This window comes from Bactrocera dorsalis, chromosome 2 (genome assembly GCF_023373825.1).
Source record: "Bactrocera dorsalis isolate Fly_Bdor chromosome 2, ASM2337382v1, whole genome shotgun sequence".
NCBI lineage: Eukaryota > Metazoa > Arthropoda > Insecta > Diptera > Tephritidae > Bactrocera > Bactrocera dorsalis.
This window is the reverse complement of record NC_064304.1, coordinates 28438659-28454563: the sequence shown is the minus strand read 5'-3', so window position 1 is coordinate 28454563 and position 15905 is coordinate 28438659. Positions and strand designations below refer to the sequence as shown.

Genomic DNA, 15905 nt, shown 5'->3' with positions numbered 1-15905 from the left:
CTATATCTTCTTCCACATATAAAAGGTTTGACATTAAATCTATCTTAATGTCTTTTGAACCCGCTGATATACATATACTCGTATTTACTGATATGCACTTATATACATACGTACATACTTTATATATATCTATATATATATTATATATTTGTCTTTGACGCTTCGCACAAACCACAAATATTTTTTAGTAACACCAATATTTATGCGTTTGGTTTAAATATACACTTTATCACATAGAAGCGTAAAAAAAATAATTATGCAAAAAATAAATAAATAAAAAATTGCATTAATTAATGAATACCATAACAAAAATGCACATGTGTTTGCCCAAATGCAAAAATGCGTTGACAAGAGTTAGGCGTGAGTAGAGACGTGTTTAAGTGTTAAAAAAAATGTATTTAAGCAAAAAAATTAACGCTAACTGGCTGTTGAAAAATGTGCGCCGTTTGTATTAATTAAACATTATTTTATTTTTTTCTGACGCTTTAAACCGCACAACCGCAACAGCAGGTATTTTGTATGAAACAAAAGCCAAAAAATATTTACGAACACACTTTTACATAAATAATTTAATTTTTGAAATATTGTGGAGAATTAAACTTTAACCATGGACTTTACTGCATTCATGGAGTCACATAATATTTCTGAAATATTTTTTTTTAACTATTTTTAAAGCTCAATATTTAATGTCGGGCTTTTGAGTAAGCTGAACAAAGAACTTGTTACACCAGTAATTATTTGTATGTGACTTTGTAGAATTTGCTTTTTGCTATAGAATTTTCAATTAATATTTTAGCAGCAGATTTAAGCTGGCATTAGTTATTTGAAACTTTGAAAACAAAAAGTTGAACTCAAATGAATTTAATATTAACTCTATTATTGATTTTTGTTTTGGTCAAAAATTTAGTTTAATAACCACCGCTGAAGCAGCTTATGGACTTAGTTTAGATATCTATGTATGTATGTAGTCGTAAGCACATGCTATGCTTCAGCCATTTGCTGACGTAATTAGTGCTTTAATACACATACGTGTAAGCGTAGGCGCTTTTGTGCAGAAATGTTAGTGTATGTTTGATAGTGTATGTGTGTGGCATATCAAAAATTAATTTCTAACCAATAATAATGTAACATTTGAATTTTAAATAAGGCGATTAATATTTAATCAATTATTATCGAATACAGTTCACTTAACATATTAAATATCTACACATATGAACTGCTGTGTAGCATACCCACAGGCGCGTGTATGGAAATTATGTTTATATGTGACAGTGCGTATATAAAAAATTCATGTAAAGTCATGTCTACTTGTATGCGTTTATATGGTATATAAATACATTTATTTTAAATTTTTTTTACGAAAACTACCAAATAGTTTGCTGTCCAAATATTATGTAATACTTGTATGCGCTTAAATTATATATGTAATTTAAAACCATATATGTAATTTAAAAACATATATGTGTGTATGCATATATTAACAATGCAATACTGAATTTTTCGCCATTTTTTCCCACTACGCTTTTGGTAGAAACCGAGACTTTATACCTACTCACGCCATTCTCTGTTTTACACTCTCTCTCCACATTCACTGTTAGTTTACCGCTTACTCAGTCATGAAATTGCAAAAAATCACAGTTACCCACACTTGCACACATACATAAGTGAGCATATACAAACACTGCAAATACATTCCTAAACGTTGCCATTTAAATGCTGCAAAATAAATACACAACAATACCTTTACACACATACATATGTATATATGTGCATATGTACAAATGCATGTGTTTGTATGAATTTATCGTATTCACAAAAATCATTGAAGTAGAAAATGTCATTGTCCTGAGCATCATAAATTTTATACTTCACTGCAAATGCATGTGTTAGCAGAATATGTGAAAATAAAATAATATGATGATCGTAAAATGTTGGAATATATGCTCGTGTTTAGTTATACTCAAAAATTAAATAAAAATATTATTTGTTGTTTTTGTAAGTTTTGCTGACTTTTCGTATGCAAGCTATAATCAAATATGAAATAGTTGGAATTATAGTGAAAATTGTGATAATAAACATTTGAAAATAGTAAAATATATTAGAAATGATATCTCACTTAAAGCCAGGCTATTATACCTTAGTTTCTTGCTTTCTACAAAAGTTAGATACATCTGAGTATTTTAACATTCACTTATTGCAAGATGGCACCGATAGCTTAAAAATTGGAAATAATAGGAAATGGTCTTTAAATCTTTGTACAACACTCTCATCTTTCTACGAGCTTCAGAATAATTTTTTAAAGACTTAATAACATGGCAAAATGTCTAGTTTTATAAATTTAAAAAATAAAAAACTAAATATTGCCTGTTTATTTTGGATACTAGATGCTAATTGTCTAACAATTTTTATGACTATCTTATCAGCTGCTTTGCTTGTTCATCTCAAGGAGTCATATCTACCTAAAAAGGCATTCTGTTTAATAAAGATAGACAAATGACACACATTTACAGAATTTAGTGTATTTAATAATCGGCTCTGTATTTTGAAAAATATTGAGTTCTCTTCCCGCAGCCGTTCTTCGAGGAATGAAATATTTTTTCTGTTTAAAATTTACTCAAATACGAAGACCAAGAAAAAGTATTTTATTAGAATAGATGAGTACGGGCCATATAGGTTAGCAGCTTTCGAACAAAACTAGTTTTTCGGAAAGAACTTGCATTCAAAGAAGGCTTACAATTCGAAATTTTCCTCAAGAAATCTTTTCTCTTCAATTACTACCTGACAATTATGTATATTTGACAGTTATCGTATGAAAATTACGGTGCAAGGTTTTCGGAGAAATTTAAACTACATTTCCTTTAAATACGGTCATGTCGGCGAAATTGCTTCCGTATAAATTTTTGGAACTTTTCTCAAATATATGCAGGTCGAAGTATTAGCAAACAAAAGCGATTGCTTGAAATTAAAAAGTGGATATAACCATAGTAGTGGATAGTAGAGTTAAAAAAACAAACAGCTTCATCAATTACCTCTTACATAAATGAAAGTAGTGTGAGCAAAATCCCAATAATATTGCTAGTAACTGAAAATGCCAAAGGAACGAGCTATCCGGGTGCAAAACTGCAGAAGTCATGTGTAAAACGGTAGATCGGTTGTATACAAAATTCTTATTGGCAGTCGATGAAAGAGGCTGTTGGAACATGATGGAAATACTAGCTGGCGACACACGACCGCAGAATGCGGCTGACAGATCGAGAAGACTTCAAGAAATGTCTAGAAAAGGGCCTGGGAAATAATGGAGTATCACTTGTGCACTTGTCCCGCATTGGCAAGACTACGCTGTAAACATCTGGGGTCCCTCGGTATGCCACGCTGGAGGAGGTATCGGTAGAGAGGTCGCAGAGTCTCTTAAAATTCACGTCAAGCGCTCATATCCTTAAGGATGACTACTCCTCTTGGACCTAGCAACTAATTTCCATCTGATAACGCAAAGTACCAAACTGGTCTATGCGTGGCTTATTGGTTTACCAGATTAACCTAACTGAGTTGTATGAATTACATTACAAATTATTTCATTATTGAAGCACATAATTATTTGACTGGATAAACAAGAGTAAGAGCTTTGTTAATCCTTTCTAAGACTCACTAATTCAAATTTTAAGCTAATAATTTATTGTCAACTAAAGAGGAATTAGTAAACTTAATATTAATTGAGTAAATTGAGACACAATAAAGCGAAAAAATCGGCATATTAATGGACAGTTTACTTTTAATCCACTAAATTAAGCAGGAAACATTTACGTCAAAGCTATCTAAATTTTCGGCGGCTCTGTTAGCATTTATGAACCTGTGTTTTTGATTACTGATCTATCCTAAGTCTAAAAAACAGGACTTAGTTCAAAACAAAATCGTATACGTTTATTAAGTGCCTTTCATAGAATAGTGCATTGTTCAAAAGAACAAAAATTATATATTATATGTAAGGTTTAGAGCCTTGAAATGGCTGCCATCTACAACATTCGCTTTCTTCACTTATAATATGACCCATGAATGCACGGTAGAAGAAATATTACTATTACGACAAAACTACTTCTATTAGGTTACATTAAGTTTTCTGAACCAGCACTAATTTTCTATAATTACTCGCATACAAAAGATGCCAGTATATCTGCTAAAAAGGTATGTACTACCTGTACATCTATGTTATAAGAAAATTCATAGAAAACGACGCGTCGTCGCGACGTCTCCATATCCAACAGTATTTTTAGTTCAAATAATATCAGTATTTTCTCACAATTTGTCCAATCGATTTATATAGACATCTTACAACTCATATGTCAGCCAATGTCCGTAGTACATTGCAGACAATATTTGTTGCTGTTACAGCATGCAAAAGCTCTTAGTCGCTCTCCATATTATATAAACTAAATAAAAGTACAAGCTGACCAATCTAACTGTATTTTTTGTGCAAAAACTAAGCACTTCTATCCACACAGACACATACATACGCACGTCATCGAATTTGTTAATATTTGTTGCAACATGCCGCATCAACAAGCTCATGCTGTCAGCTTGCTTGCAGCAACTACTACAGCAGACAATAGTCCGCACTCGACTGCTGTTCTTACGCAACGATAGCAAAACACTTACGCATTGAAGTTTACAAATATTTACTAGCCAGCTATGGCAAAGATATTTCTTGCGAAAAACTTGAGTAAAATAACAACAAGCTTTTGTCACTTTTACATAAAGGTATACACATACATCTATCTATGTATGTGTGTATGTATTTGTACTTGTGTGTGAGTGCACTTCGAGCAAGCAACATTTTGGTCAATACTCAATGCTCAATAGCTGGTTGACAGCAATTTACTGCACAAGTGTATTTTAAAACCAACAGCTGTTGGAAGATGATATTATATAACGACATGTATGTACATATACGAGTATATGTATGTATGTATGTATAACATTTTTTGCTTAGCTCTTTATGCATTTGTAAACAAGTATTTATTGGCAGATTTTGTTGTTTCGTGCAGCAGCTTATTGATTTTCTTCCAAACAACAACAAATGCTGGCAGTAAGCAGAAATTTTGCATATGAGTAATAAGCTTGTATAAACATATGCTTGCTATGTATGTATATGTGCAGTTGTGTGTAAGTGAGGAAAAAACACAATCATGTAAATATGCAGTTGTCGTTGTGTTGGTGAGCAAACAATTTCAGTTTCAATTTCAAGTGCAATCACGTCAAGCATCACAGAGCAAAGCGATACACATGGCATTATGCTAAATTTTTGTCAGCACTCAAGCAAAGCCGCTTCCAAGAAAAAGAAGGGTGAAAAGCGGCAGCAGCAGCAACAGAGCTAGAGTAGCCAGTAATATGTTTACCAGAAAAGCCGTGCAAAGCCAATGTGGGTTGAGTGTGTACCGAAATTAGGCTGATATGCTGACTCGAGCGCTTCAATGTTTGACAGAAGCTACCCTAAACTCTAACCTGCTAACCAAAAGTAAGTGTGTATGTGATTGTGTGCGTATTTACTTACTGCTCGTGCAGTTGCTATGCATTAAATCCCATTGAACTGCAAATTAAATTACCGTTAAGCATCAATCTGGCATGCTTGAGCTAAAGCAGCAACCAGTCGATATCTATATAGTTACTTAAATGTATATTTCTATGTATGTACATATGTATATGTATAGCACAGTATCCTTCTAACATAGGAGTGTAGCGCAGACAAATGAAATTGAAACCCACTCGCTTGCCACAGCAGCGCTCCCACTTTTATATGCCGTTGGTCTCTTTCAATCAAATTTTTGTTCAACTTTTTCGTATTTTTTTCTTCTTTCGCATTTTGCCATTTCCTGCTGCCCACATACTTGTTGCCCCGCACACAAATCTATTTGGTTTGGTTTCGATCTGTTTCGGTCTGCGCTGGACTTGCTGACTTGGCTCGGCATGGCTTGACTCGGCTTGTCTGCTCTTGACTGGCTTTCACTTGCTCTCGAATGTTTTCAGCAGCTTTTCTTTATCAATATCTACCGCCTCTCGCCACCCGCAGGCGGCGCGCTACCTCAACGTCTTCGCCTTGCTTACCGTCATAGTTTGCTGCCACTTTTGACTTCGGCTTTTCTTGTTTGTTTTGTTTACTTTTTTGCCCCCGCTTTCTACACCCTTCATTTTGTTATTTGTTTTCTTATTTTTTTTGCGAATTGTTTTCGTTTGTCTTTCGTTAAGTTGGCGCAACCGAGCGTCCAAGTAGGTTGCTTGCTACTTATTCCAGCTATTGATGCCATGCCAACGCTAATGCTAGTGCCAACAAAATCAGCCAGCTGCGTCCCGGACGTCCCCGAAATCAATAGCATCTGGAAATCGACAATAATTTCAAATTGATTTTCGTTTACTTTTCCACATGTCAGGCAAGCCAAACAGTCAGTCAGTCCAACCGCTGTACATGCAACACACCGGCACACACATGGAAACACAAATATATGTATGTAGTGATGTCTGTGTATTTGTGTGTGATTTCACAAGTAAATATGAGCGCAAAAGGTGTTTTCGGGCACCGCTCTCGGTTAATGCCGCTCGTTGCCACCGCCATTGGTGGCTGCTGGTGGGTGTGCCACGGTAAGCAATCACTGTTTGGGTGCACAGGCATTTTGGCATCAGTTGATTTAACAAACATGGCTTGTACGTGAAATTCTTACAGATTTTAATCTGCCATTCGGATAACCTCTCTTTATTTGTTTGTATGTGCGCGTGTGTAAGTAGGTGCTTATACACAGGCATTTTTTGCATTGTGAGCGTGCAAAATTATTCCGTATGTGCTGGTGGCTCACTTTAAATATTTAATAAGGCTTTAAGTGCAGTTTGGTGTCAAGTACTCAGCTAAGAGCATAAAGACGAAATAATGCTGTAGTCATTTGGTCCGGAAGCGTGTTTCTTAAAAAGTCATACCACAAATTGGTGGTGACACACAGATCATTTAATTATTTTGAAGAGTCTTACAAAGTTTCATCAATTATTGCATTTGTTTTTGATAGCATTTGTTTCGCGTCGAGATGTAATTTTGCCCAAAAATAACGATTGCAATCGAGATCTCATTCTTGTTTAGTTCGGTTGTTTTTCTGTATATCAAATTCAAAATATCCAAGAAAAAAATATATACGTTGGCACTAAAAACCGTTAGGCAAACGTTATTAAATTCCCGGTTAAATAATATTTCAAAAAAATGTTATCTGCTAAGTTCATATGACTGTTCTTAATTACTGTGCCAAATATGAGCGTGATCTGTCAACCAGTTTTTTTACACCAGCTGCCTAAGTCGGTGCATCTCAGTAGTGCGTTGCGAGTTTTAGAATGCATAAAAATGTCGAACAAAGAACTTCTCTCAAATTTTGCATTTCTAACCAAATTTCGACGGCGGAATCGTTGTGAATATTGAAAAAGGCACACGGTGATTTAGTTTTATCAAAAAACAGAAGCCTATGAGGGGTACAAAGCCTTCAAAGACGGTAGAGAGATCATTGAAAACATGCCTCGTTCTGGACGACATTTGTCAAAAATGATGAAAATATTAAAAAAGTAAAGGATGTGGTGCACAAAAATCAAGCCAACTGTTAAAGTAATGTTAAGGTAATGGCAAGAGAGCCGAACACCTCTCGCAAGTCCGTTCGAATGATTTTGGTGGATATTTTGGGCATGATAAGCGTTCTCGCTCGACGGGCCCCGATAAAGCTGAATATTTTTTCAAAAAGAGCACGATTTTGACCAAATTTAAGGTCAAAAAACGCAATGAAAACCATCGATTAACCACCGTATTCACCAGATTTGGCTCCGTGTGATTTTTTCTAGTTCCCCAAAGTGAATTTGTCGCTTCGTAGAACCCGTTTCTAGTCAATCGAAGAGATAAAAAAATAATAAATTCGCTGAAGGAGCTAAGGAAAAATTCGAAAAGTGCTTACGAAAAGTGTTTCGAGTACTGGACAGTTGTCGTTGACATGAGTATTGCACCTGGTGGAGATGACTTTAAAGGCTACAAAGTAAATATTGATGAATAATCAAATATGTTGCGTTTTATTTACAATTTCCGGGTACTTTTTGTTACCGCAATTATTATTCGCAATTGTTAAGATTTTGGGCTCTCGTGTGTTGGAAATAAAATATCTATTGAGTTTCATTTAGAAAGCTAATAGTTTAAAAGAAAATTGAGAGAAATCTCACATTTACGAAGAAAGTGAATAACGAACCTATATATTCTTTCACAATTGACGAGTAAAATACATCGTAGAGAGAACTTGATATCCGTCATATTTCCGCGCATATATAAGTATGAACTTATTAAGAAATGAAGTCTTTATGAAAAAAAACTAAATGTTTAATATTAGGTTTTCAAAAAAGTTTTGCGGTATTTTTATTGAATCAATTCGTGTGGCACCCAAACGTCGATCTTCTTAGTGACTCCAAGCGATTTTATCGCAATTTTCGACGACAGGCCTTCCGGAGCGTGGAGCATCTTCGACCACCTCTACACCTACGAAAACGATGAAACCATCGTTGTGCGGTGGAAATGGAAACTGTATCGGGTCCATAAGCTCACGAACGACTTAAAAGAAACGACAATCAATCAAACACGTGTTAGCGCGTGAAATGAGCTTTCCAAAAAGGTATAGCATGACCCGATACGACGAATAAAACTAGAACAACGCGCTTTCAGCGAATTTTTTTCTAGCGAAAATACCGCAAGACTTTTTTGACAACCCAATATTTGCTTCTAGTATTGCCTATTAGCAGGAGTCAGAAAAAAATCAATATAGTCTGATCTGATTATCTAGGTAATTATCTAGCCGAATCAGCTACTAATCATATCATATAATATTCTCATTAATTCGAACAAATACTCAAGAAATATGTTTTACGCAAAATAAATGTAAAATGGAGAATTGGTGATATTTGATTTTGACCTAATTATATTTTTTCAATGAAATAAGTATATCTGATACTATAGCTCTGTACTCAAGCGAGTTATATATACATAAAATATAGTTTCATGATTTTTGTGGAAATACTTTTGAGAAATTAAAGGCATTTGAATATCTTGATTGAGAAGTAAAGATAATTTTCTAAAGATCTTAAATATTATTTTACATATTTATAGCATTTACTACTATATTAGAATTTTTTTGAGAACCTGTAAACATCAAAAAAACTGTTGCACCAGCTGTCAGTTAAGAGTTAATTTTTGTACAGATTCAGTAGTAAAGCAATTTAATGCCAACTTCAGCGATTAAAATGTATTTAAAAGTTTTGACTTACTCTATTTATTTTGTAAACATTTGTAAGTAGTTAAATGTGTTCAAGCAATGAAAAGCTGAGCGCAATAAATAAATGCGCTGATTTTCTTTACAGTGCATAGTCAATTGAATCTTGTGACATAAAAGTTATTACAAAATTTATTGGGTAAACAGATACATAGACATTTAAGATGAAAATTGAAGTAAATGGGCAATTAAAAGACGATATTTACGGCAATAACTATATTAAATTGAATATAAAAATTTAATCGTCAGATTTATGATCTTTAAGGGAGACTTTATATAAGCAATTTGCAACAACATTTACCAACTCTCCCCATAAAAGTCACTATCAAGTGTTGCCCAACCGCCCCTTGTCCCACACCACTCACCTTGCTTTGGCGAACTGCTGCTCATCACCTGCTGCGGCGACTGCTGCTGCGAGTGTATCTGATATTGCTGCTGTTGCTGTTGTTGTTGCTGCTGCTGTTGCACGGCAACGCAAGCCTGCTGCTGTGCCACACAAGCAGCTGCTGCAGCAGCGGCTGCAGCTTGTTGTTGCTGATGATGTTGAGCCACAGCAGCGGCGGCAGCTTGTTGCTGCTGTTGTTGTGCCACTACAGCGGCTTGTTGTTGCTGATGCGCTACTTGTGCGGCCTGTTGTTGTTGCTGCTGCTGCTGTTGTTGCACAACAGCCTGTTGATTGGCCGACATTTGCTGAGCCTGTTGTGCCTGTTGTTGTTGTTGTTTACTAACAGCAACCGCAGCGCTGCTCTGATGGTGCGACTGCTGCATATGCGATTGATGAATGGTCAGCAATTTGGTCTCGTAGGGCTTGGCGTGCGGCGCACCCACCGACAGGGGTTGGCTGCTGATCGTCATTTGTGCTGTGGCTGGCATCATGAGAGTCGGCATCGCCAACATGTTTACTGGATCGTCTGCGGCGGAGGTGGCGGTTATTGTGGCTATTTATTGCTTAATGTTGGGCTGCTCGAATTCGATTTTTGTTTGATTTGTTGTTAGGTTTTGTTTTTGTATTCAAGTGTTGTTGGTGCGGTGGCTGTGTTTTGTTTTAAGTTTTGATTACACACGGTTTTTTGGTTTGAGTTTCGCGAGGAACAATCAATTGTCGCGAAATTTTGATTTCTCTCTCGTTGGTTTACTGGGAAACAGTGATTTGTTTTTGTATTTTGTCTATTAACTTTTTATTTATATTTAGTGTTTTGTGTATATATATATGCACCGTTCTGTAGCTGCTTTGCTTTTTCAGAAATTTTTAAAATGTTGAGTTATGAAACCGAACTGCTTGGATGTTTTCTGTTTGCTTCAGGAGCGTTCATGCGATCTTTAAATGTTCTTATTGTTGAAAGCTTACTTTTTCGCTTAAACTATTTTCTGATTTCCACTATAAAGTTCTGACATGACAATCACTTATCACAGACCAATAATTCTAATTTCTCCTTAAACTTTCCTTAAATTTAAATTGGTTTTCATTAACTTAATGTAATACAAGTATAAGTATGTATGAAAATTACGTAACTGATAAACTTATTTGAAGTAGCTTTGGTGTGAAAGAAATAACTAAATGCTATATGGAGATTTGTTTATAGTTATTGTAATTAAGTGGTATTCTTAAAAATATATTTTAAATTAATTACAACAACAAAAATACATTGTTGCGCTAGTTCGGCGATTTTTGCGGGCAGTTTGTGCCAGTTCATTACTGTTAGGGGTTTTAATAATTATTAAACGTGGCTAAGTATATTTTTATACCCTGGGAAGGGTGTATTCAGCTCAGTCGTCAAAAGAGAAGCGCTGAAGAACCATTAAATAAGCAAGCAAGTGTTTGTATGAGAGTATCTCCATTTGACAAGATATCTTCAAGAAATTAAAAAAAAATATAATATTTTTTTAATAAAAATATAATATTTTTTTTTAAGATATCTTCAAGAAATTTTGCAGGGTTATTTTCCAAGGCAATACTTATTGCAATTTCCAGGGAAATTGTGCTGATCGTGAAACTGTAGCATATGATTGCTATAGAAAGTGAAAGTTCGCAATCAAGTTCTTGCAAAGACAATTTAGTATTTGGGAAGGGTGTTAAAGATTCGGTGAAAAACGAAGTTAACGTTTTCTCTTGTTTATTTTGTAGCAATTTTTTATAAGCTAAGAGGCCTTCATATATGAACCTAAGAATTGGTTGTCTTATTGTTGGAATTAAGCTGCATTAATTCAGTGATTATGAGCTTTTGCTTCTATTTGCCCTTGATTAATTTCCAGCTGAGAAATGTTTGAAATAAATACACTTTATTTTTCAGTTGAACTTGATTATTTAAAACATAGCAAAAATAGGGTGAGTTCGAAGGCATTAGTAGATATTAAATTTATTTTTAGAACTGTTCCAGAATCTATTAAATGTGAAATGTGTGTTTGTAATAGTTCTTATTTTAGAAATTTTTTACTATGCAATGTGAGCTAGCGCAAGACCACTTTGAACCATCCAAGACATCCAATTGAAATAAATGCATTATTGCATAGAACAGGCATATGAACAGAAAACAATACGAAGCATTAAATAAAACACAAGGATTATAGAAGACCTATAATGATTATCTTAAAGAATTTATGAAAGCAGCTAAAAATTTGTTACAACAACTACATATAATTACCCTGTCATATATATTTTATATTAACTTTCTTGCTACCCTGAATTGCCTTTTCTTGTCAACATTACTCACACACACCTAAAATAATACTTAAATCTAGAGGATCTTATCAAGAAATTTACTTTTTGGTGAACCTTTCTAAGTATCAGCCACTTCTATCCTTAAAAGATTCACATCTTCAATTGCTATCTACATCTTCAATTTAAATATTTATGTTAATGAGTTTCTCTGATTCCTTCAAAATTTTGTGGCATACTCTTAAATTATATATGGAGAAAAAACACGAAAGCACTCACAGCTATTTATAATTTTTCTTCTCGTTATGGATACATATCAGGATCCCACTGTTCGCTTATATAGCAACTACAGATACGGAAGTATATAAAACATATTTTTACACTGCTCACACACACACATATATAAATACATACACAGGTAGATAAGTGCAGATAAAAAGCTTACGAAAAGAGCTGAAAAAATTATGTAAAATAAATAAACAAATAACGACAACTCTCGACATCGTCTGCTTTACTTCACTGTCTTCGTCTTAAATTTTCATCTTGCACATTTTCATGTATGCAATTTGCGCTGTTTTGCTTTTATTATGCACTTAATTTTCACACAAAAACAAGAAAAAAGCGTATAACAGGAATTCATTTAATGACTTTTCTGCTGCCACACGAAGCTGTAAGCGGATTCAGCTACAGATTCGGTTTACGATCGTGCACATATAAGTTATGAGTATAAAGCTAAAAATATATATCGCTGAAGACATTTTACATTATATATATATGTCTAGATATATCTACCAATATATTTACGTGTATATAGTACATGTATATACTTATGTAAAGTTATATACCTAACCTTATATATAGCGCACTCATGCGTTTCGTCCTCTTGCATGGGCGTGTATTAGTGTACATAATTTCTCCGACTCGGAGTTTTTGCGTATCTACATGTATAAGTGTATGTGTGTAAGTATGTCAACAGCTGAGAAAATCGATTTCATTTATATGCAACTCGACATAATCTAAAATCATGTAAATGCGGAAATTAAAGCTGAAACACGCACACATATGAGCGCGGCTTTTATGTTTTTCAATGCGAAAGTTATTTAATGCCATTTTTGATGCAAGTAGTATTTAAATTATGGAGAATACAGAAACATGTTTCTACAAAATTTATGCACTTTTATGCGAAATGGAAACTATTGTGATACATTTAATTCGATAAAAGATACTCAAATTAATTTCAGCTGTTACATATGCCGCGATTTTCTATGGAAATTTTTTTCATATAAAAAATCAAAGAAACGAAGACCGGATATATTAAGCCCTAATAAATTTTTGTTTTAAATATTGGAATGGTGAAGTTAAAAACTTGCTGAATTTCATATTTTTTTTTTTGCTTGAAGTGGATATTGATATACTAGGTGTACTATTTGATCAAATATTCATTTAAGGAATTAAGCCACCATAAACTTATTCATGAGTTTTGTTGAGAATTTTAAGTAAACTGAATATTTAGGATTTAAATTGGCTCCTTAATATTTTAACAGACTTTCATAAATGTTTTTGTAGCAAAAAAACTTGGCTTGGCTCAGTTGATTTTGTTTCAATAAATGTATAGTATACTATGTATGTTGTTACTCGAGTCGCACATATGTATATCACTCATTTAAATATATGCAAATATGAATTTTTGCTTTAAAAATCTCTATTATTATTTCGTAATTTTCCTTTTAACAGCATGCCTTTAAGCTTTCTGTTATTTTAAAGAGTAAGCTCCCGAACTATGTACTACTGTTGAAAAAACAAAAATAAATCACTATTTTTTTATATAACCACAGGCAAAGTAGTTCTACCCATTTTACTACCGATTGGAGTGTAAAAAAATTTAAATTTTTAAATAACTATTTACTAATTTAATTTATTAATTACCTTAATTGTCTAAAAGTTTTACTAGCTTATCATGATTCATACACTGTAATAACAATTACTCTAAGTGTTCAGTATATATTACTGGTTTACTTATGAGCTAGCTTTAAAGCTTTTTCCATTACTAAGATAATAAGATAATCTCTCGCAATATCGTAAAAGTTGTATAAACCTTATACATATGTATACGTATATGTGCAGATGAATAGTTTTAATTATGTAATTAGTTAATTTTTGTTGTTCCAAAATTTATTACAAGTTTGAAGCTATGAACTAAATTATCGTGGTAAAAAGTTATGCAAAAATAAATTAAATTTTTTAATATTCATAAATTTCAATTTATATTTATAATGTTAATTACTTTTGCCTACTTTTTTCTCAATTTTCATTTATTGTTTATTTATCATTATTATTTATTTTTAAATAAATTTAAATTTTGTAGGAATAAAATCTTTACAATTATGAGCTATAATATACATATACATATAATTAAATAACATATAATATCAAAGCGAAAATTTTTGCAAAAAAGAATAAAATTTTTTAAATTTTATTGAATAAATACTGCCTAAAATTAAATTTATTTAAGCAAAATTAATTAATTTTTTAAAATTTAATTTAATTTTTTTAAATTTATTTAATTAAAACCTATTAATTTTTAAAATTTTATTTAATTAATATAAATGTTCAAGTTGAAACTTCAAATGATTTAAACAAATTATTTTTTTTAATTTTAATTAGTAAAAATTTGTATTTTAAACTAATTAAATAAAATATTTAAATTAATTGAATTAATTTGGATTAATTTTAGATTTAATTTAGATTAATTTCAGATTTAATTTAGAATTTAATTTAAAAATTAATTTAAAAAATTAATTTTTAATAATTAAAATTACAAAGAAAGAATCATTTTCTTTTTTAAATCAATTGAAGTTTTCTAAATTAATTAAATTATTTTTTAATTTTTATTTGGATAAACTTATTTTCTTTTTAACTTCAATTGATTTAAATTTAATTTATTTTAATACTATTTTTTTATCATCATTTTTTTTTTTTTTTAATTTAATATCAGTAGGAGCTCAAACTTTTAAAGTAATTATTAAATTGAAATGAAACTATTATTTCTTTGTTTAGGAAAGTCTTGTATCTCGTCTATTAATATTTTCTAAAAAGTTTTATATTTTTTTAACTAACTTTGCTTTGCTTAGATTTCTTAAGAACCTTTGAATAGACTCAATAAGTGTAAAAAAAAAATATATTTTTGTTTAAAATAATATACATATATAAAGTTTGTAATATTGATTCATACAATTTCACTGTTAAAATTTTTGAGAAAAATTTGTAGAAAAAAGTGTATACGCTTAATTCAATTCCAAAAAAAATAAATAAATTAAATAATTACTAAAAATAAACTCACATCAATAAATAAACATAGAAAAATTATCATATTATTAACGTACCTAATTTTTCATAAATTACCCTAAATATTTACTCGCTATTTGCAAATTCCTTAAATGCTATACTTCTTGATTAACTGCAATCTCTCACTTACATTTAACCACTTCCTACTCACTCCAGACACTACACATATGCATTGTTTATATATTTAGGCAATTCAAAGTTTACATAACACTAAAAATACACAACTACACACACATACCTGCTTACATAGCTACTAACAATAGAATATATTAGCTTACTTAGACCGTAGTCTATACTTTAAAAGTCTTTCACTTTCCTCCAGCCACTTCAAAGCACAAATACTTATAAATTTATAAATAGCAAAAAACAACAAAAAATTCTGTACTAGCAGTTATTGCTTCTTAAGCATAAATTATATCAGAATATTTTTTTTTTCAGCACGCAAACTTACACTTTTCTCGAAACAATGTTTAAAATAATTTGAAACGATTTTTTGGGTTTTTGTTTCTTGCAAATTTTTGATTTGTGGCAAAGTGTCGCGTTTCAGCAAAATTCACTATGTATATAAACGAGTACACTTTGGT

General features: G+C 32.1%; 1 protein-coding gene across 6 annotated transcripts in view; it reads right to left on the bottom strand.

The window, feature by feature from the left end:
• The window catches only part of LOC105224912 (cytotoxic granule associated RNA binding protein TIA1), a gene marked incomplete at its 5' end in the record, with an annotated part of 124461 nt that extends 108556 nt beyond the window's left edge, over positions 1–15905 (bottom strand). For 3 of the 6 annotated variants that reach the window (XM_049450487.1, XM_049450492.1, XM_049450493.1), the window contains 2 exon segments: positions 9686–10764; positions 15773–15905. In XM_049450487.1, coding sequence (XP_049306444.1) covers positions 9686–10217 — 532 coding nt within the window. 6 annotated transcript variants of the gene reach the window in all.